The 23,635-nt window shown below is 41.7% G+C and overlaps 1 protein-coding gene across 13 annotated transcripts in view; it reads left to right on the top strand.

Annotated features, from left to right (window-relative positions):
* Nucleotides 1-23,635, top strand: part of MAGI1 (membrane associated guanylate kinase, WW and PDZ domain containing 1) — a 604,684-nt gene that overhangs the window by 549,920 nt on the left and 31,129 nt on the right. For all 13 annotated transcript variants that reach the window (XM_078076268.1, XM_078076261.1, XM_078076272.1 and 10 more), the window contains 2 exons: nucleotides 9,989-10,020; nucleotides 20,263-20,479. In XM_078076268.1, the coding sequence (XP_077932394.1) occupies nucleotides 9,989-10,020; nucleotides 20,263-20,479 (249 nt within the window). The remainder of the gene's footprint in view (nucleotides 1-9,988; nucleotides 10,021-20,262; nucleotides 20,480-23,635) is intronic.

Genomic DNA, 23,635 nt, shown 5'->3' on the forward strand with positions numbered 1-23,635 from the left:
GAAAGAGAAGCCTACAAAAGGGCCTTCAATTCCAGGGGTTTAGTGTCCTATCAGGTTAAATCAGTTCAGGTTACTCTCCTGGATCTCTTTGTTGGTCCTGGGCCTAACTTACATTGCTAAAAATAAAGCAGCCAGGATAAAAATCATCCTAAAAGTCAGTAACCATGAATAAAAGGATCCTGGCATGTATTTTTTTTTAACCTAGAAACTTCTCAGCACCAATTACAGTGATAGGTTTCCCTTTGGGGCCAGTGGCCTTCAAAGAAGGGCCCACACAGCATCCTGTTTGTCCAACCCAGAAGAGGAATCCTTATTGGTTTTTTCTTTCAATGAGCTATTTTGAGCTATTCTTTCATAATCCTCCCTACACATCCTAAGCAGCTAAAAGTCAAACTTCGAGCGTTAGAGGAACTGCCTTGGAGCTTCCAGGCTACAAGTAGCATCTCCTATCCCAGGCAGACCTCAGTGAGCGAGGGGAATAAGAGGAACGGGTAACAGGGCCAACCCTTAAGCCTCTACACAAAAACCAATTCCAATTTGAAATACAGGTGGTAGGAAAGTCAAGCTCTCAGTCTGGCAGGTAGAGAGTCTTCCTCAGAGGTAGAAGCATTGATAGACTAAGATAAGACCGTACACCTAAATACCCAAATGACAAATATTTTCAACCAACATAGAGAGCTTCCCTGGAACCACTTGAGAAACTGGCTCAATTTCACCCCTAAAAAGTAGACCTTCGTAGGAATATTCTCTGGAGAAGAAAGATTGGCCTCATGGTACATCATGACAAATTAGTGGTATTTTTCAGTTGACAAGTTCTTTTTCTTTCCCCTCTGGAAAGAAGACACCGTAACTCACTCTACTCACTCCATCCTTTTCCTGCACCCAGTTTTTTTTTAAAAATCGTCTTATTAGGTAGTGTCAGAATACATATGCCAGGGAGAAAAAGCTCCTACCCACTTTGGAAACTGTGCTTCATAGGGCTTGGCTGTGATCAGCCAGACTATTAGTTGTGTAGCTCTAAAGACTTGCTTCATTGCCCCCAATTCAGAGACCCATCTTGTTATATTTTTATTATGCATAGCCCTGAATGGTCAATGATTTAGGTACTGTGACTTGGGGTAAAATATCAGAGACCATGTTAAGAACCTGATTGGCTATGCCTAGACTCCCATGCTATCTCTAGAAAGGGAATTCTGTTCCTAAACCCACATCACAATTATGGGTTCAAGATACCTTGACCTGTTGACCTACAGGATGATACCCATGAAGCTGTAGGCAAACTTTTTATGAATGTATTTTTTATGTGTAAACATCCCTTCATAATGGGATGTGATCCAAAATGGATTAATCACCTCTCAATGAGACTGTGTATTTCAATGTTAAAAAGCACAGTCTTGGCATTAGACCAAGTCTCCTCTCAGCTGCTCACCTGACTGTGTGACCATGGCCATGTTACTGATTCATCAGTGTCCCAGTTTTCTTATCTGTAAAATAGGAATGATATTAGTACTTAATGCAGACAGCAGTTAAGAAGAATGAGTGTATATCAACCAAGGCAAGCTCTCAGTTCTTGTTAATTTTACTCTCAGCTGTAGCCTTGGAAGACCCCACCCCCCTTTTTAAATATACAAATGAGAGGAGAAGCCAAGTTTTTGACCCTTTGTGGTATATTTCACATATTTGGGGGAGTCAACAACAATAGCACTATCTGTGCTGTTCCGTTGACGCCATTTCTGAAGTGACCATTTATCGCTCAGGAATTACACGGTGACAGTACTTTTGAGTGGCTCAAAGTATTAATGACTTTGGGTCTCTCCTCACCTGTGCCAGTTCAAGGCTTATGACTTTGAGGTGAAAGGCCCTGTAAAGTATTAGCAGCCGGCAGACTTGCAAGCCATTTATTTCTTTTTGGGACATACTTATTAGGCTGAATATACTGTGTAATTGAAGCTGACTTCTCTGTCACTATAAAGCTGGGCAGCTATGTTCTTCTTACCAAATGCCACAGCTGACGCACCTCGGGAGCTACTTACTCCATGGATCTGAGGTCCAACCATCTCTCTAAATTATGTTGGCCAATATTTCGTAATGACCATTATTAGGTCCCCAAAGGAGAGCGTGTCTTCATCTTTTTGGAGACATTGGGTCTGATGCTCTTGTTCTTGGCATCCTGTATCATATTTGCATTGAAATATTATACCGCAGGGTTGAGAATGGTATTGGACCAGAGGAAGAAGAAAAAAAAAAAAAAGGCAAGCATGTCTAAACTAGAACCATTTTTTAATTTTGCTTTATGGATCCAATTTTGTGATATACAACATTTGTAAGGTCCTTCAGTGAGAATGTACTCTAGTTGAAACTTGGCCTTGAGGTTATGCTGGCACCCTGATTTAGCTTAAAAAAAAGAACAGACTTTTAAAAAGCTCATCATTTTTCAATCAAGCATCAGTCATCGCATATTGCTCCCAACCTCCTGACCCTGTGATTAAATGCCAACCCTCCTTCAATGTTAAGCTCGTCCCCTCCACCCTCGTCTTCACATTGGATTAGCTTTCTTTTCGCACGCTCCCCAGAGCGATCATGCTTCTTTCCGGCAGGGCGCTGAGCACTGACCATGCTCAATTATCACTGTTGCTTTTTTCTTTCTTTCTTTTTTTTTTTAAGACAGACTGTGAACTCATCCAGGTCAGGGCCATATCTGATTTACCTTTATCTCTTCGGCAGTGCTTCGGTAGGCATATGGCAGAGCTCAATAAATCTTGTATGGGTGAGTAGTCACATGGGTGGTTCCTTCTCATGATTCAGGTCCTCACTCAGATACTGGCTCTTCAAGAAAGATGTGCTTGACCCCCCAGGATAAACTAGCCGTGCATCCCAGGCACAGCCTGTTCTGTCATCCTGCTTTGTTTTCTTCACTGAAGCTATTCCTCGGGGATTATTTGCTAAGTTGTATATTCTCTGCTTTCCCACAGAATGTGAGCACTGTGAAAACAGGACCTTGTAGATCTTACTCATTGCTTTAATTCATGCCAGCTCTTGGCACATAGCAGGCCTTTAGTACAGTTTGGTGAAATGAGGGAGTGAATTTTCCCTAATTTCCTTCCAGTCCCCAATGGAAAAAGTTAGGGCTCAGTGTTTCTACCTTTTTTCAGTTTTCTGGACTGTCCTTAGCATTTTATCAGTCGCGTAAGTACAGTTTAAATTTCATCATGATTTATATGTTTTGTATTAAGCAAGCCAAACAAACAAAAAACTAGTTGGTAGAGATGATGCAGGTGGCTTTTTTTTTTTTTTTTTAAGATTTTATTTATTTGAGAGAGAGAGAGGGCGTGCACGGTGGGAGGGGCAGAGGGAGAGGGAGAAGCAGGCTCCCAGCTGAGCAGGGAGCCTGATGCGGGGCCCGATCCCAGGACCCTGGGATCATGACCTGAGCTGAAGGCAGACGCTTAACTGACTGAGCCACCCAGGTGCCCCATGGGTGGCTTTTTTAAGAAGGGATACTGGCCATTAATGTTAGTTGTGTCACTTCACTGGTTCGCAGTGAAGTAATCATCACTTCTGCATGGCTGGGGAAATCTTGCACCTTCCTGCACCCCTCCACATCTGTACCTCGTGTATCTCTTAGTATTTTGATCCATCTTCCTACTGTCCGCCCCCCTCCCCGCCCATAAAAGCATTACCCTACTAGGTGCATTATTCTTTCATGCAGCAACATTTTTGCTGGTAGATATCAGTGTTCTGCAAAGTTCTTTAATGCAGTTTCCCTCTTCACAAAATTTTTAGATGTGCCCTTTAGATCTTCCCAAGAAGGAAGAAGAAGCAAGCAATGAAACTTTTCTCTTTCTGCTTGATCTTTCTCATTACCCTCTCTGTTTGCAGATACAGTATCTTACATGCACTGTCCTTACCAGAGGCACAAACAGCGGAAGTCAGCCTCACCCTAGGAGTTGCATCTAACACTATAGCCATGTGCTTGGACAAGATGATTTAATCTGAGGTTCATAGACTTCAATAGAATTGGCTTTTTAGGGTTATTGGTTAAGGTTTCAGAGACTGCTTGAAATTATATGCGAAATTGTATGCTTCTATTCAGCTTTGCTTGAGAGAGGCTCTAACAGCTTTTTTTATCCTATTTTCAATCAAGGCCATGGCCCAGTAATTTATAGCACAGACACTTGAGTAGAAATGGTAGTCATTGAGGCAAGAGAGAGCTAGAACAAACTCCAGTTATTTTTTAATCTAGCACTGCACTAAAGCTAATAAATACATATCATTGTCCAAGCACACTATGAGTAATGCTTCTCTGTTTATAATCGTAGTTGTATGTAAAATCTGGAAAACTTGGGAAAGACTGAAAATAAGAATATGAATCACTTATTAATCCTAACATTCAGAAAGAATATTTTAATACATGACCTTTTAGTCTTTGGGTGTATGATGTATGAGTGTGATATATACATATACCTATTTTTTAACAATGAGTTTATATTCTATGTACAGTTCTGTCCTGCTTTGCACATCTTATATCCATCACTAAATGTTCTTCACTACACCCATTTTTAATGGAGTTATAATTTTTCATCTTGTCGCTCTAACAATGTTTGCTCAGTCCTCTGTTCTTAGTTCAGATTTTTGTTTCCAAAATTGTTCCAAAAAATTGGAAACAATTTTTATCTTCTTTAAATAATACTGTGTTGAACATCTTTTTAGATAAATCTTTGTGAGTCTCTCTGATCATTTCCTGAATACAAACTCTAGATGATGAGTTTATTGGGTTAAAGTCAGCAATAATTTTTGAGTCCAGCATTTAGGATTATGTATTGATATATTTTAGAATAAGAAAGAAAGTTAGTGGGGCCTTAGATGAAAATGTGCTCAGGAGTAGTTTTATTCTGTTTGGAATCTATGAGTAGCCCCAGACCAAGTTCTCAGTCTTTCCATGGCTTTTAGTGGTCTCCATGAATTAACTACCCGATTGTCTCAATCAGTGAATCAGTCTCTCTCTCTGTCTCTCTTTGTTTATCTGTCTCTCTCTCAATATATGTAAGAGTTCCTTGCTCCTTGAACATTGCATTACCTAATTCAACACCAATGTTGTTTTTAAGCAAACATTTTGCAATGCAAAATTCTAAAGAATCCCATGTGTTCAATGACATGTGGATTAGTGACATAGTGTGTGTTAGAATGCTAAGGAAGAAGCCAAAATGTTTCCATTAAAATGCTTGAATCTAGAGATCAAGTACAAAGCAGAATGAATATCACAATGAGAAAATGTGAATTGATGCCATAGTACATTTTTATTACTTGTGGATCTACTTGGCTTATGATAGTGACTTTAGAATTCACCCCTTCGAAGCCTTTTGCATGATTTCCCTTCATTCTTCCAGTTGGTAAGGTTGGTTGACGTTCTCACTTGCTTTACCCTGGAGGAAGTTAGGTCCAAAGAAGTCTGATCTCTTTCCCACAACTCAGGCTTGTTCATCTCGGTGCTGGAAGGGCAGTGCCTGGCTTCTGTTTGGCTTCCCCTGGTAGCATAGCTGAACTATCGATGTCTTCCCTGTGTCCATTTAGTCAGCAGATAAACACAATTCTTAATCTCAACAGCAGTACTTAAAGAAACTGTATGTATACATTCATTTGGTGGGGGGGGGGGGGAAGTTTGCAATTCTTGGAGGATGTAGAGGTCAGTGATGGCTCTTGAGATTTAAAAGGGCAGTAAAATGTTCTGAAATTTGCTGTATTCATCTTACATAAAAAGACAGTATAGCCTCTTGTTTACTGTGGTATCTATTGGTGTCTATGTGTGTGTTCATAAATAAATAAAGCTTTTCTTGTTGTAGCAGTTACTAAAATAGGTAATAAAACCACCCATGACCCTATGAGCCAAAGAACACACTGTTTCGGCATGTAACCTTCCAGTCTTTGTTTCTAAATGCATATATATTCAGTTATTTTTTACTTTTTTCATATAAATTGTTGTATACAACCCTTATAAAATTTCACCAAGAATAACATTCACCATTTAGTTCTAGGAGAACATGTTCAGTAGCATAGTTTATGGTCTTGATATTTGAAAGAGTTCTCTTCATGTTATTTGGTCACATTCCAGTCACTTAACAGAGAATTTGCCATTTGTTTTCTCCAAAAGGACATCTTTTTCATAGGGAACTTTGGAAATTCAGGTCCCAACATTTCTCACTTCTATAAATCACACTTAGACTCACACTCTGAATGTACCCTTCCCCGTAAAAGTTTTTCTGGGACCCCTCTGAAATAGCATTTGCTACCTTCTAGGCTCTAAGAGCAGATGGTACCATCCATAGACTTTTTCTTCTGCCTCTTCTCGAAATTTCCCTTCCTTTCTCTGAAGGAAGCAGGTGAGCCCATGAAGACAGGCGCTGTCTGTTCGCCTGTGCTTCGTCGGTAGCATGTGACACGATGTGTACAACCCAAGCTTCCTGCCCCCCTTGGGAACACGAAGTGCGATTTGTCTGGGGAAAACCACCGTCTTGCCGGCAAGTGTGGGATCCTGCTGCTTTCTGTTGTCCATCCAGTGCTAGGTCTTGGAAAATTCTGCTACAAGATGACCTTTTCTGAGTATTTTCCATTAGGTCTCCCAGTTGTTTTCAAACCATCTGAGTAGTTTTGGCTAAAATACATTATAAATTGTAATCAGGGGCTTTGTTCCAGCATTCATATTCATTAGATTTTAAGATTTAATGACTATGTGGACTTAAAGCAAATCCTTGGTTTCTTTTTTAAAAAGCACTCGAGTAGAGGCTCTCGAGTTTTGACATTTTGAATACTAATTTGTGGCCAGTTCTGGCTCCTGTAAAAGGGCTGGCTTTTTAGAAAGAAGGTAGCAAAGAGGAACAAATTCCTCTTTAAATTAAAAGAAGCTTTTCTTATTTGTTGTAAAATACAACTTGTGGTGTCAGTTGACTTGGGATCTTTTGGAATATTGTATGCACTAAGCAGACTGTAACTGTTAGCCCAGTATGCTGTAGACTGGTTAACGGTTTTGTACCATTAATGGAAGGGCCATTAATGAATTACTGTTTATTTGGAGATAACTCTTTTATTGCCTCAGCAAGATATGAATATGGTGTTCTTGATAAAGGATTCTAGATTAAGGCCACGTCTGCTGAACCTAGCCCCTCCGATCCCTGCACTTCCTTGCCCGGTTATGAGTTTGGTGTGGACGGTCATGGAAAGTGGACCCCGTGCGTGTGTTTGGGTATATTTAACACCCGTCTCCTCCTGTACCTGCCATTCTGCAGTGTGCTGCTTGCATTCAACATTGTGTTTTGGAGACCATCCATGTTACATATAGAGGGGGATAGCTCATTCCTTTTAACCTCTGCAGACTGCCTTATAGGTTGGCTGTTCCACAGTTTATTTAGAACCTCCAGTCCTTTCCAGGTTTCCTTTATACCAGCAGTGCTGCAGTGAGCATCCTTATACCTGAACCTTTCAATGGGCAAGTGTTTCTCTCTGATAGAGAAAGAAAAGTACCTTTATTTTATACATGAAATCTTAAAAGACAGGGAATTTAAGATGGTCAGGGTTTTTTTTAAAGATTTATTTATTCATTGAGAGAGAGAGAGCGGGGGGAGGGACAGAGGGAGAGGAAGAGAGAGTCCCAAGCAGACACTGAGCACGGAGCCTGATGCGGGGCTCGATCTCACGACCCTGAGATCATGACCAGAGCTGAAAGCAAGAGTCTGACACTTACCTGACTGTGCCATCCAGGCACCCCTAAGATGGTCAGTTTTATACATGATAAGCAGAATACAGATCAAAGCCATTTTCCCTGACCCCCCCTACCTAGTTGGAGATTCTGGACACATTTTTATAGAGGGTCACTGGGATCCTGGGTGAAGTCAAGTCTGGTAAAAGCTAACTACAGTGAAATGTTGCTTCTTCCAGTTAACTAAGAAGGTCAGTCTGAATTAGGAAAACATCTAAATTCAAAGACGTAATATTATACAATTTTGAAGTGTATACAGTGACCAGCACTAATATGACTTAATAAAATTCCGAGGGAATCACATTAATGAACACATAAAAGCACCTAATAATTTTTGAAGAATAATGACACAACTAAGTTGCTCAACACAGTTATTCTCATCCATAGGTAAAATATTTCCCCTACAATGTTTTCTGTATGTTACCTGTTGGGCAAATGACTTTCCCTAGTTAGAGGAAGGTGACCATCACCACTTCTTTTCTGAATGGTGTAAATTCTCAAAGTAAGGTGTCGTGGTTGACACTGAGGGGCCTACTCTGTGCCAGGTATGAGGCTTTCCAATGTGTTGTCCTCATTGTCCAAATCCTATGAAGTGAGCCTGACTATCTCCATTTCATAAACTGAGGCACTGAAGCAACCCATTGAAGCCTGCCTGAGTTCGCCCGACTTGAAAGAGTAATACTCATAGTCTCCTTAGATGTGGTCTTCAGACCTCCTGTGTCAGAATCTCCCAGATTTGTTCATACTGCAGATTCCCGGGCCCCCCTCAGGGTGGGGCTCGGGACTCTGCATTTATAACAGTTCTCCAAGTTCTCCATATGTACTTAGAAGTCTGAGAGCCACTTGGCCAGACCGTGGTGACCTCGTTTTGGTGATGTGATGAGCCTTGCCAGAAGAGTGTCCCCAGTGCCTTTGGGGACGAGCAATCCATGACAAGTCATGCCTCACTTGCAGTGGGCACATTAACAGTACTCCTCTGATGGCTTCCTCCTACTCACCGGCTTCCGTTGCCTCGTGTTACTTGTGCTGAACTTAGCACAGCTCACGGTTTGACAAGTCACTTCCCAAAGCATTGAAATCATCACACTATAGAGGGATTAGTTTCTAAAAAAGGTTGAAGTTGCCAGTGCAAAATCATCAGATCCCAAGTATATCTTTTGTGCCCAGTACAGATGGAATCTGCATTTTGCATTCTAACCTTCGCTCCAACAAAAAATAAAAAATAAATAAAAAATGAGAGGGCAGCTTGCAGAAATGATTACCTTTGAAACACCATTATATGCTTTTATTTTCCTTTCTAGCCCTCCTTTGCCACACTCCCCTGTTGGCAGATTTCCCATATGTCTGCCCCTAATCGCTGCTGACTTTTCTAGAAGTGTGAGGCAATCACCAGCCCCTTCCAGCTCTCACCCTCCCATGAAGGACAGTGTTCTGGAAGAGCCAGCTAGGATCAGTGAATACCTTCTTCTCCTCTTCTCTCAGCTCCATGAAATTTCACTCCCCAACAATCTGCTTTCCCCTTAAGGGTCTGACCCCACCTAGTGTCCTTTCCAAGCTAAATAGGAGTGTGCTTGGCTGATCGACATGCACAGAGAGGTGTGCCCATGATCTGGAGGGGTTCCTACACCAAGTTGAATTTGTGTTCTCTGCTGGCAAAAGAGCATCCGCCTTTGTTCTGGTGTTCAGCTCATCCAAATAAAGAAGGCATTTCCTCTCCTGAAAAGCAGAGGGGGAAAAAAGGAAAGAAACGACCGAAAAAAAAAAAAAAAAAGAAAAATTTAATTTTATCCATGTAGTCCTCTGCAACTAAATATACACCCCTTCCTCTGTCCTGATTGGTCCGCTTCAATTGACAAGTGGATCATATGGAAAGGAAATATCCTGGACTTAATTGTAAGTTAAGTCTCTCTTAATCCAGAAGAGCATTTGAGATTCTGTCCAAGTGTTCAATTTCCCAGGCCGCTGAGGTCTGTGAATTTCTTTTCCCAGCCTCCAGGCTGCTGCAGTACAAGCCAGCATAGCTAATGCAGATAGATCTCCTGCCTCTCGCTCTCCTCCTCCCTCTGCTTTGATTCGATATGAACAGCCTGGTAACTCCGATGCTGGGGAGAAATCTGACATAACTCTGCAGATGGCTAGGTTGCCATGAAACACCTGGGGATTGTTCTTTAAGGAAAAGGTAACATTTATATGCTAATGATTTCTTCCCCTCTTCCCTCCTTGTTGCATTTTTTCCAGGGTTGCCAGTTCCCAAGAAGAGCCCAAAGTCGGTAAGGACTTACCAGTTACTTGGTTCTTGTCTGGGGGGAGTGGGGGGCTGGTGGTGGGAAGGGACGCCATCTGCTTGACTTCACAAAATGTGTTTTAGAGTAGGTGGGGGAGACAGTAGCCCGGGCTCATTTTATTAAGTTCTGGGGGTCTGTTTGATAGAGAAGGTATTGGGTTTATCTTTAACTGTCTAGTGATTTGTGGGCAGGGTGCAGAAGCCAGGTTAAACAATGTATGTTTGGAATCTTCTCTGTATAAATACATTACAACTCTTGTTCAAATGGATGGAGTTTCTTCCGTGTTTTAACTTGATACAAATGCTATTGTTTCCTTTGGGAGGGGGGGTGGGGGAAAGCTCCACCTGCTTCCTGAGTAGGGTTGCTCTTAACTGGTGTTTCCATCCACTCACCTGGGCAGATTCTCTCCCTGAGCTTTCTTATGCATTGAATGGTGAATTATTTACAAAATTAAAAAGGCTGCAGGTTTAAAAAAGAATTGCTCTGCCCTGTGTATATATCTGTGCTCACATGGAACAATGTTCACTGCCCCAGCATTGAGAATAAGACGTTTCCTTGCTGTCGAAATGTCCTTTGTTGTTTTGCTAGCTTTAGCAGCATTATGCTGCAGGTATAGGATTCTTTAAAAAAAAAAATCAATGTTTTGCTGTCCTTTCTAATCTGGTTTCCCTGAAGATGCATTACCTAGTTGACATGTTAGCTAATAGCTTAGAGGCTGTGGTGTTTTGCTTGGTGGTGTGAGCTTCTGCTCCCAGGGCACTGACAACAAATTAAAATGCTACTTAACTCAAAATCTGGCACTATGATGCCTGTGAAATTGATCCGGGGGAAAGAAGCTTCCCCATTCATTAACATTAGGATAAAGAGGGGTACTTCCACGTGGCTTAGACTATTGGGGGAGGGAAAATTTACAGCTTTCTGCCATCTGGGAAGGGAGAACCTTTAAAACTTTGCAACTCATGGGGGCTGCAGCAGGATTCTTTCCACCTGTCTGCAAGCCTGGCGGCGAGAGGCAGAAGTTTATTAAGGAGATGAGAGAGGGAGCTTCCTGCATTCTTAAGCTCCACTCCTAAGTTGTCCAAAGAGAAAAACCTGCAATAATTGATGGGATTCCAATGGCACAGGGCTGTGGCGACTGAAACATGTGACTCTAGGGCCGCTTCCCTTGTCAGTTTGTGTTAATGTTGCAGCTGAAAAGTGCCAATAGGTGTCCACATTGGAACCACAGAGATGCCAAGGCGTGCTTGTGGTGTGTGTGTGTGTGTGTGTGCATGCACGCACATGGCACATGTGTGTCCTCGTCCCTGGGTCATAGAAGCCTATTCAGCCTTCAGAAAAAGAGAAGCAAACCTGGAAGATCTGTCACATGAGCTTCAGTTAGCCAGCCTTTTTCCTCCGGCACCCTCAAGCATGCTGTGTGATGCACGGACTTCTTTTACACACCCCACAGGGATGGAGTCTTAACAAGGAGCATACCGGGGGCCATACAGCAGCTTTGCACAGGGAGCATGACCTCACGTAGCAAGGCGTTCTTTTCGGGTTTGCATCCCATTTACACTTACTTGGCAGAAGGATTTTTGTGGATTCCAGCTGCATCTTTCCTTCCCCAAAGTGTTTTGGGATTCACTGCTGAACTCGAAGGATATCAAACAGGTATAGAGCCTGTATTCACCAAGTCAGTTAAGAGAATTGCCTATGACAGTTTATTTTTGTAGAAGCCATGTCATTAGCAAGCAGCAAGCCAATTACTCCGGCTGCATTCCTAGGAAAAAAGCGTTCTTAACTGCTTTGCCCACAGTCTGCTGGCTCTTAATTACCACAAGCTAAGAGACTGGTGTGTTGCCGAGTGAGAAAAGAGCAAGCCCCCAGCCTGGGGCTTGTCCTTACCTGATTCCTGTGCCAGGACGGGGATGATGGCTTTCACAGCATTGCTGGCACACTCGGGCAGCTGCTGTACAGAATTTGGGAACTCTCAGCCAAGATCTGCTGTTGTCAGTAGGGCATTGCTAACATCTGTGATCTGTAGCTCTGTACCGATGGGTTGAAAGCTGGTTCCCTTCCCCAGTTTGCATTTTGATGATGTCCTGCCAGAGAGACAGATGATGATGGGATTTCTCTGGTGGGGTCAGGGGGAGTCCATGGGGAAGCTGGATGTCATGGTTCCAGAAAGCCAGTCATATAACGGCAGATAGGGTTAGTTGTGCAGGCTGTGTAATGAATGCACGTGGATTGTGCCTGGGTTGTGATATGCTGAGATTTACCATTAGCTCTGTGAATATACCATCTTAACCCGGGACCATGTTTCTGCTCTTCTCTTAGAGACTCCTGACATTGTTGGCTTGCTCGTGTGACTGACAGCTTCCTTTTGCCCTCATACTTTTTTTTTTTTTAATGTTTTCAACAATTAAGTAGTTGGGTTTTTATTAGAACAAAGGGACTTTTTGATCTTGTTTCCCCTCCTGGGCAGCCTCTACAGCTTACTCTTAATAAGCAGTTTCATCTAGTAGGATTACTTTAAATGTTGAGTTTATGGGTTCTGTACTCATTGGGAACAATGGCAGTGTCTTGATAAAACGTTATTAATTTAATACCTGGACAGCCAAAACATTAGGAATTTTTCTACCAAATGGCAGAGACAAAAATAAGACATATTTGCTCTCAGGTTTTAGACCTCACTAGGAAACTGATTCTGAGGCCCAATTTAATCATCCTGACTGGAAACTTATTTAACTGAGACTCTCATTCTGAATCACACACGAGGATTTTGTAAGAATTTAAAACTCGAGGGGAGCCTGGCAGGCTCAGTCAGTAGAGTGTGCAACTCCTGATCCCAGGGTTGTGAGTTCGAGCCCCATGTTGGGTGTAGAGATTACTAAAAAAAATAATAATAAACTAAAAAAAGAAAAGAATTTAAAACTCTAAATATACACAAAACCCTGAATTTTAAGTCTGCATTCACTTTTGTTTTCTCTAGCTCATTTCCGAACTATTACTTCCCTTTCTCCCTTCCTTCATCTGTCCATCTATCCATCTATCCACTTATTTAGCATTTAGTGTCAAGAATCTAGTAAGTGTCAGGTTTGGTGTGAGGCACTGGAAATACTATGATAAGTAAGTTGGTCAGGTGACTTTCTTCGTGGAACTTACAAACAAAGGATGTTTTGATTGCTTCTTTCAAAAAAAGGACTCATCGTCTCAAATCACCAAAATTTTTATGTACTTTTTTCAGTGACATGTATTTGAGTATCTTCTATATGCCAGATCCAGGGACAGTATACAACAACATCGAAAGAGAGAACATTCCTGCCCTCACGCAGCTGGGGAGAGATAAACAATAGCCACATAAACAGGCAGATCTATATGGATCCTCTTCATGGGGCATAAAGTCCAAAACTTTCAAAAGTTCAAGAAGCAGAAAGATAGGGGCCCCTGGGTGCCTCAGTCAGTTAAGGGTCCAACTCTTAATCTCAGCTCAGGTCTTGATCTCAGGGTGGTGACTTCAAGCCCCGCATTGGGCTCCATGCTGGGCGTGGTGCCTACTTAAAAAAATAAAAATAAAAAATGATAATTATAAATAAAAAGCAGAAAGATCATGTAGAACCAGGGACAAACATAATGAAAATCACTCAGCTCTTAATTACAACAATGTAAGTTAAGTAGTCCCACAAAGCCAGAGAAAGGACCCAAGGGTGAGATGCTGTGATTGAGCTATGGAATTTTTCTGAGTTCCCCAGCAGCCTGAGCAATGTAGGAAACCATATCTACTTAGGTGTTACTGTCAGGTCAAAGAAAGCATACGATTTTCATAAAAGAGATAAAATTTTCCTACTTAACTAAAAGACTTCTCACACAAAGTGTTCATACAGGGGACACCAAATATTGGAAAGATCAAGGAAGCCTGTTCTCTTCACCAAGCTGTTTGCAGCAAATGCAGCAAGCTCAAAGGGAGCAGTAGTGACAGGTTTCCCTTCCATGGTCCTCCATTCCCTTCCCCCGGAAGGGATCCTAAGGACATTGCTGACAACCGGTTGTTAAGAGATGTGAGGGAGGGATCTCTCAGGGAATGTGCCCAGAGAGTGACCCCAACCTGAATCACCCCATTTTATGTGTCCTGCCTGTTTCTCAAACTCTCCTGGTTGTCTTAGCACCCCAGAACCACTTGTCCCGCAACTAGGCAAGAATACATGGCGTCAAAGCTCCTGCAGGCTCCCAGGAGAAGCAGGAAGTAGTAGATGGAAGGACTAGGATTGCTTCCGTAAATCTCCTTGCCCCTCAGCTTCTCACAGTGACCCAGACCCTCAACCCCTTGGAGTCTAGAAAATAGACTTTGCTTTTGTATTAGATTTCTTTAAAACATCCCGTGTGAACCAAAATTCATTTTCCTATCCAGTTGCTACCTTCCTTTTCTTTTCCATTAATTCCTCTCCTCTGCCCTTTTAGAAGAGATTATTTGACTTAGACCCATAAATGATAAAAGAAAGAGACAAGGACCATCCTCCGCTTTGGCTTGGAATTGAGCCTCTGATTTTTGCACAACCTTTAATGACATTGGCCTAATATCTCATCAGCACTTGGAGTTTTTCCTGTTGTCCATGTAAATCACTGCAGTGGCCTTCAGTCTTGGCAGATAAGTGAACTGTAAATAATTTTGCTTTAAAATGGATCGATTTGTCATTTTTAAGCCACATGAATTCTTTTCATCATTTAAGCTTCTAAGTGCTGTCTGTATTCATTTGCTCTTCCGAGCAAATATTTTCAGCTCACTTTATAAGTACCTTCATTTTGAAATCATTCCGTGAAATACTGATGAGTTGATTTTTTTTTCCCCATTTCCATTTATAAAAACCACTGCATCTTCCCGATTTCCTTGGCCTGTCCATAGTTAAGAAATCATTCGTGCTAGGAGATTGGTACAGTTTTATTCTAAAAGCTCTTATGACACAAGTTTATGGCTAGTGTGTGACCAAGGACTTTTATGTAGTTTTGAAAATTGAGCCCATTTCTCTCGTCCTAGTCAACTGATCTGATCTTTAAAAATAAAAATCTTCCTTCACAAAGATCAGAATAGTGACAAGAACTAGCATAGGAAATATCCATCTCAATATGTGGCACATCTTTCAACTAGTTGCTCGAGCTGGAGAGCTGGGAGGTGGAAATCCATGTTTCCAAGGGGTCCTCCCCCTCCTCCTCCTCTTGCCTGCCCTTCACTCAGTCATTCAGCAATGCCTGTCGAATCTGAACCAATATGTCTTTGACTTCACTTGTCCCTCCCCTTCATCATGCTCTTCCCTAGTGTAAACCTCTCAGGTCCCTTACATAGACTGCACAATAGCCTCCTGACCGGCTCCCTGCTTTTACTCCTGTCCACACTAACCTAGTCACCCCTCAGTAATCAGACCAAACTTGCTAGAAGTCACTTGGCTCCTGGCACATCTCTGCTTTGAATTCGTTAGTGAATTTCTTCTCCCCTGAACTAAGAATGAGTCCCAAACTCTTGAAAGTAGCTCACAAAGCCCTTGCAGCATCTGGTCTTTGAGCTCATTTCACACCACCCTACTCCCTTGCTTCCTTCTCTCTGTTCTTCAGACAGTCCAAACTCATTTTTGCTTTGAAGACTGAGCACATGCTGCTTCCATTAATGGCCTGTTCTTCCAGAAGCTTCTCCCTACCACCTGTCTAAAGGACATTGCAGTATGTTGTTATCAAACTGTTAGGATTATTTGATTAATATCCATCACACACACACACACACACACACCTCAATACACAAGTATAAATTCTAAGAGTTTAGATACCATCTCTTTCTTTCTTATCCATTGTATCCCTGAGAATCTGGCTCAGAGGAAGTCATCAGTATATATTTATTGGTTGAGTGAATAAATGCAATGTGGGTAGTTACTTAAGGGGGCCTCGTCTGGGTGTTCTGTCATTTGTGTGCTAGGTGCTTGCACAGTGCTAGTATGTGTAGAATAACAGACTTGAAAATGTATCTTTAACCACAGATACTTTTCTTTGAAAACATTTTCTTAGAAAAATGAGGAGAAAGACAATCCCATGAGATGCAACTCTGATCCTGTTCTATAACTAGCTGAGAAGTGAGTTTGTTCTCATGGGCCAGGTGTTCCCTAGGAGGTAATCCAGGCTGCTGTAAAGGGGACAAGCTGACTTTAATTTGAGAGACACATAAACATGACTTTTCTCCTGGAGAGTTCTGGGCTCCAGTAGGATAAAAGACAACATCATAGCTAATTAGCATGCCCACGGAAAGTCAAAAGGCATATTTTGAACTTTTGCACAAACACACAGAGCATAGCTTCAAAAAACTTAAGAGTACTGAGATATTAAATATAGAATGCATCTTCAAATTACCTAGTTTTCATAATTGAACTTAGGAAGAAACATAAAGTGAGGTTAAATCTTATCAGGGGAAAATCCAAACAGCTACCGGATTATTGTGCATCAGCCCATTAGTGTGGGTTAGAATGTGTCATTTAGTGACAACGTTAGTGGTGGCATTGTTTTTCAAGCATATTCTCGGGATGCTGCTTTACTTTAATTTTCCAAATTTAGGAACAAAGTGTAGATGGCATTTAAAAGGAATGCAGAAACAGTTTCAGAGGCAGTTTTACACACTCATTCCACATTCTGTCATTTTGTGTTAAATTGGACCGAAGTGAGTCATTTATTGGGAGGTGAGAAAGGGTGTTCAAATTTGCAAAGTGGCCTGAGCCATCTCTGGTAGACTTCATTTGCACACTCTGGTAATGGCAAAGCCGTCTCTTCAGTTAGACCCGAGATTGCTAGGTCCTCCGTGTCAGAGATGTGTTACGGGGGACAGCCCTTGAAGGGTCTTGGGAAGCCGTGAGGTGACAGGCAGAATCCGTGCACATGCATTTGTGGGCATGTGGGTAAAAGCACATGTGCATTCTTAACGGGAGAAAAGTCCAGCCTGTTATCGGATTCTGTCAGTGGGGCAAGGCTGCCAGAAAGAAATTTTTCTCCAATTTAGGAAGAGGGAGTGAATGGCCAATAATTTGGTCTCCAGGGATGACAGAGTGACCCTGGGAAAGAAGAGTATGAGTTCCCTCAGATAACCCTGCGGTGAGGCTCCCTCTGGGTCCCAGGGAGGCTTTGTGAAGGGGAGTCTCAACACGGGGGAGCCTGAAGCTGCAGGGTGGCAACCGACTAACTGTGAAATGAATTTAGTGTCAATGGACCAATCCCACAATTTGGCATTTGCTACTCATTTGAGGAACCAAGGTGGGCATTTGAATGGAGGGATGCAGTTCTCTGGGTGAACTCAGAGCTCCTTTATCTGTTGAATTATTTGCTTTTATATTTAAACTATCTTTTTCCTCCTTTCCTGAGAGGAGAACAAAAACAAAACACAACCAAAATGTAAAAAAAAGAAGGGCGCCTGGCTGGCTCAGTTGGTGGAGTATGCAACTCTTGGCCTCAGGTTTTGTGAGTTCAAGCCCCATGTAGGGGGTAGAGATTACTTAAAAATAAAATCTTAAAAAAATGTAAAAAATAGAAAGTAACAGTCTCCATTAATTCTCCTTACCAAGGTTTATTTTAAAACAGAAATAGCTTTACATTTTGTTTTGATTATAACGAGCATTGTCTATACATTATAAAAAGTAGACAATACAGGAAAATATAAGGGGGGAGAAAGGCGCCCTGAATCCCATTTTTTTCTTTCTATGCTAGTGTGTTCGCACCAAAAATGGGCTGATGCTGCATGTGCTTATTTATAATCGAGACCCTTGTAAAGACCACAGTGAAGAGAAACACAGATTTCCACCCACATGCAAAAGCGAGTGGGGGATGTATCTGTCATGAACATTTTCTGATTCTGAAAGTCTTCAGCATGTCTCCAGGGAAGCAAGAAGGCAGCTAGTGAGCTTCTTGGGGCAGAAATCAGAGACCTGGCCCCAAGAGCCGAGTTTGCTGTTGGGGAGGACTGTTGAAAATTGGCAGAACCAGGTTTTAGTCCAAGTCTTTGGAGTTCTGATCCATCCAGGTCCGAGCTGAGCATTTCATCCTCAGGGAACAGTGGTGACATGGGGGATTGTGATGGTTTTCCCTGCCCAAACCTCAGTGTGTTTTCCTGGCACCTTCACCAGAGTATGTGGTCCCCTAGAGTCTGAGTGAATTAAGCCTCTCCTAGTTCTACCAAGACCTCTTTGCTAGTTTAGACTATGGGCCTCAAATTTCTCCTGCAGGCACACCAAATACAATTTTAGGTGGTCTATCTTGCTTTCATTAACTGCATGCCCAATTTTCCTCAACTTTGAAGCCTTGCCAAAATCTATATTCAAATCTGTAATCTGTAATAGTCAGGGGTAAATGAAATTTTTGTCCTCCTTGGGCTTTACTTCAAATACTAACTTCAAAGCAAAGACTGGAAGGGAAGGGAGTCAAGGGGCTGAGATTTAAACGAAGGGGGACCTTGAACATTTCCATGGAGATGGGAAGTGAAAGGTGAAGGATACCTGGGGAGAGAGCAAGGAATGGTTTTGATAGGATTGATTGTAAGACCAAGGGGAAGATTTTGATGCTATACGGAAATTGAAGGAACTGAAATGCTCTGGATCAAAGATCTTCTAAACCACTTAAAAAGCATATGCTATGCAGGTTCTGTAAGAGAGGATGGAGATACCCTTTCTTGTCCCTCTATGATGCTCTTAAGCAGGTAAGTATAGGGACATAGCATCTATTAAGTGAGAGGCAGGATTCCAGAGTTTTTATTTTGAATGGGAGAAACTGAACACCTGGGCTTACCACTATCTTTTATTCAAGAAAATAAGAACTGAAGTTATTTCATATCCTCCAGGAATTTTTCCTCCCACTAGGTTTTGCTCTCCATTCAATCAACATTCAAAGAAAGAGCATTTCATAAAATAGGAAGGGTCTTTTGCTGAGCAGGTTTTAAGGAACAGGAACCTGCTTATTCTATTGAAATTTAATGAAACTCTTTCCCTTTGAAAACTGCTTGGACTTTGGACAGGTTGCAAATCTAACAAGGCTGACCTCCTGAGGTCAACCCATATATAAAGTGTGATCTTGGTTTTTAAGCAACAGCAGTGTCAGGAGATCAAGAGGTGAAATGTGATGCCTGCAAAATTGATTAGCTAAGAATTATGGAAGCTCTTCATATGATAATTACTTATATGCTTATAAGTACCAGTGCACACAGACTGCTAGGCATGATTTTTTGAAAGGTCTCATCTCTTTTCCTTATAGTGTAGAAGAACTTCTGGCAAACCTTCAGGTAAAAATTGGGCATTTTATTATCGAAAGATGCAAAATGAGAAGTCCCCAAGAACATTTTTAGCCCTGATTGTATTTCTTCGGGATGTTACAGCCTTACGTTTAAATCACCCTGGTATTTTGTCTCAACATATTTTGTCAAAAACATGAGGATGTTGAAGTGATTGAAACATGTTGTCTCTCTCCCCTGAACTTCAAACTCCAGTACCCAGTTGCTATTTGGACATCTCCAGATGGATGTCTACTAACTCAAATTTATAAGCCCAGAACTGAACTGTTCCAACTTCAAAGACCCAAGTAATCATCCCATCATCTCTGCTGTATCAGTAAAAGGCAACTTCAGTCTTCTAGTTGGATCAGCACCCCCACCCCCACTTTGAAGCCATCCTTGATTCCTTTCTCTCACACCTTCCATGCAACCTATTAACTATTCCCTTGGCTCAACCTTCAGGATATGTCCAGAATCTGACCGCTGTTCTCCATCTCTGCCACATTACCCTGGGCCAAGCCATCATCCTCTCTCACCTAAATAATTACAGCAATCTCCTAAGGTCTCCCCAATTCTACCCTTGCCCTAGGACCTTTTAAAACCATTTTTTAAAAATGGGTGACAAAAATCAGGGTGCTAAATTGATACATCTTGTAATACATGTGCCTGGTGTCTTAGCTGGGGACCTCTGATGAAAACTGGGTTTGTTTTCTGCTACAGCCCAGAGAGCAATATGGTTTGTGATTATGTCTTTCCATCTGGCCCACCCCTCTCTCTGTCTGCCAATCACCTGGGGATTTATCTGCATGCAGCATTAGCTGGAGAAAGATGGAAGCCAAAATGTTGTTGATATATTTATGTATGTGTGCGTAGACATGCTGAACAAAAACAAGCTGATGGAAACACCCACTCAGAGAACCAATAACAATCTTCTCTCCTTGCTTCTCTCACTTGCTTGCTTTCAGCAACCACTGGAAAGAAAAGACAGCCAGAATAGCTCTCAGCACAGCGTCTCCAGCCACCGGAGCCTACACACGGCCTCCCCAGGCCACAGCACACAGGTGCTCCCCGAGTACCCACCTGCAGAGGCCCCAGCTCCAGATCAAACCGACGGCTCTGGGCAGAAAAAACCAGATCCTTTTAAAATCTGGGCCCAGTCCAGGAGCATGTATGAAAACCGACGTGAGTAGCACCCTGGCTCCTATCTTCCCGAGGCCCCTGCCCAAGGCTGCAGTTGTCTCTTGAGGCTTCTTGAAAATAGATTTTCAGTGTATAAATGGGGTAGAAGTAAATCACGGTGAGAGTTCAGCGAAAGCTTCTCAGAATAGTGACAGAACCTGCTGGATGTTCTTGGAGGATCCATTATGTGTTCAGTTTGGTGGGGGGGGCAAGATGTGGATGGTGGTCAAAATAAAGGGCCTGGATAAAAAAATGGATTTATTTTTCCCTTCAGTTAAAAGAAGTGGCAGATAAGAGCTGCTGTCTCATTAACTCTTCCCCGTGTAGAGATTGTGACATATTCTCATGAAACAGCTCTGATGGACAATAGAACATAAATATGATTGGTTTGGATTGCAGGAGTAATGAGAAGAGATTAAATGCTTTCTTAGTGGCCTAGTTTTTAAGACTACTGGTAATTTTTTTTTTTTAATCATTATCAGTCTTTTTAAACATTCCCCTTAGAAAGGAAAAAAAAAAAAGAAAGCAGTGAGTGGTTTGCGCTTTAATTATTTATACTGTGGTTAAGTGTGTTCCTTTGGCTTCACCTTTTCGATAAATATGAACTAGTGATGGCATACATCGTAACTTTTTGGCCCTTATAAACCTAACATTGCCTTCTTGTTTTATTTCTTACTTTTTATTATGAAATGATTCCAAAGACTCTTCATGGTAAATAATAATCATTTATCCTACCATTAGCAATGAAAGCTCCAAGGTGCTTTAATCTTAGGGGATGCAGACTAACCCCCATTTTGGTGGTTGCTATTACTTACATTTTCTCATGAGTGTGATTGGTCAGGATGAAGCAACTCTGGAGGAAGGAAGGACATGCACTTCATTTCTCTTTGGGGCGGGGGGTTGAAGAGAATGTTTAATGAGGTCTGGTGAAGGTTCTGATTAAAATTGGAAGACAGAAGAGAATCACTCTGCCCATCTTCTTTGTGCCCCCCACCCTCCAACCCCAGCACAAGTTTTGTTTATGGCCACAGCTGTGGTTGTTTCTCAGGCAAAGCCCCCATGGCCCCAGCCTCTTGCCCACCCACTCAGACTTGGCTCTGAAGCCTTTCCTTTGCTGGCTGGAGCAATTCCTCCGTGACTCAAACAAAACAGGGGAGCATGGCCAGCATCCCCATCTGAGAAGGAAAGTTGGCCACATTACTGGGTGAAATTCAGCAGTTACAGGGCAAAAGGCAAGTCTGGAGTCATGATGATTACTACATTTTGGAAGTCACTCAGGAGTCCCTCCATCCTTTCCCTCCTCAGGGGAGAAATATCATTGCCTTCTTACTATAACAGTGTGGGGAATTAAATAAGCTGTTTTGGCTAAGAGTTCCCTATGCTGACAAAAGCCAGATAATTTGAGTAGGAATTTATTTAGTCCCCGGTATAGAAAGACCCCTAGAGTATCCCTGAGGCCAGGTCAGAGGAAATGAAGTTCCATGTGGAACATTCCTCATAAGCATGAGTTGCTAAGTATGAACCTGGGGTCTGTTCTCCCTGTGTCTTCTCACTAATTGTAGTGATTTCATTGAACAAATGTTTCTCAAAGAGGAATATTTTCACATTCTTTTCACATTTCTCTCTAACCATGTGGCTCCTCCAATTAATGGCCCACCTTCAGTTGATGTTGAGATATTGCTTTATTGACCAAGCTCCTGCTTTTCTCAATACGGTATACATTTAGGACTTTCTCATGTGTGAATCTTTCTGTGATAAAATAAACCGTGTTCTGAAATGCTGGTGGGCATCAAGGATTGACAGACCATCCTGATGCATCCATTTAATAGGAGATTCCAGCTCAAATGCCATTTTCACCTTGATGGAAGCAAAATTCATTAAGAATTTGGTATTTAATCAGATTTTCAAAAAAAATTTTTTTTTTTTTTTTTACCAGAAATAAAAAGTAAAATACGTACTCTTACCCCACAGTCAGCTGCTTATTTAAGCATCGAAATTATTCAGGTGGCTGTCAGACTGAAATATTTGGAATGGGGCCAGTTTTGTCTTCACTTTCTATAACATCTATGGAATAGGATCCAGCAGCCCAAACGAGAATCCATTTCTTTTTGGTGATTGGAGGCTCCATAATTGAGTGATCTTAGAATCCTAATTGATGTTAAGATTCCCATAGATTTCTCCCTCACCACTCAATAAGGGTAATGAGACTTTTCCCCCAGTGGTAATTATTTGGTCTCTGTCACAGATTTTCTTCTTTTCACAGCACCTGCAAATGAACCTACGTCAGTCTTGTCTTTTAATCAGTATTTTGCTTTATCCCAGATCTGTTTTTCCCATTCCCTTAGGTTGTTTTTTATCTTGTCTTTTCCAGGGGGGAGGGGGGTGAAATAGAGCATGTAGCCTTGTTAGATGTGATTCCCTGCCCCTCCCCCAAGACATACTGAACACCATACTCCAGGAAAAAACAGGGAAATTGAAATCAGGAATAACACTTCAATTGGACCCATGTTATCCTCTTTTTATTTTGAAAATATATTTGTCTTATACTTCATTTTATTGTGAAGGGCAGTGTGAAGATTAACACCATCCCTGATCAGATTCCTTGACGTGGTCTAAATGCTATGCAAAATACCATATTCTTGAAGGGCCATCTGTCAAAACACCAGGGTCAAAATGAATCAATCTGAATTGCAGATGTGTTAATAAATCCCTTTGAAGGGCTTAAATATTTAATTAAAAACAAAGGCAAGCATGGAAGTCCTTTACAAGCCATGTTGCCTGCTTTGTCTTTTCTCTGAGAACATATCAATTACTCACATGTCTTTGAAAATGACACTGATGCAATCTTATTAGTAAATGTTCAGGAAGACCAGCTAGCAGACACCAGTGTGTACTACAAAAGGAAGTCTAAAGCTTGCCTTTGAAACAGCACCTGTTCACAAAATAGGTTGGAAAGAAAAAAAGTCAAAGCTGTTGTACCAACGTTGTAAACCTGTCTTATTCAGGAGAATCATGCTTACACATTTGGAATTGGTCAATGGGATCCTTTATTGTAGTGAGTTTAAGGACATTGGTTGTACTTCTAGATTTTAAGAGCTGTTATGACAGTTCTTATTTGTGTTTTGTTCAGTTCTTGGCCAGATCTGATGATTTGTGTCT

Source organism: Halichoerus grypus, chromosome 1 (assembly GCF_964656455.1).
Source record: "Halichoerus grypus chromosome 1, mHalGry1.hap1.1, whole genome shotgun sequence".
Classification (NCBI taxonomy): domain Eukaryota; kingdom Metazoa; phylum Chordata; class Mammalia; order Carnivora; family Phocidae; genus Halichoerus; species Halichoerus grypus.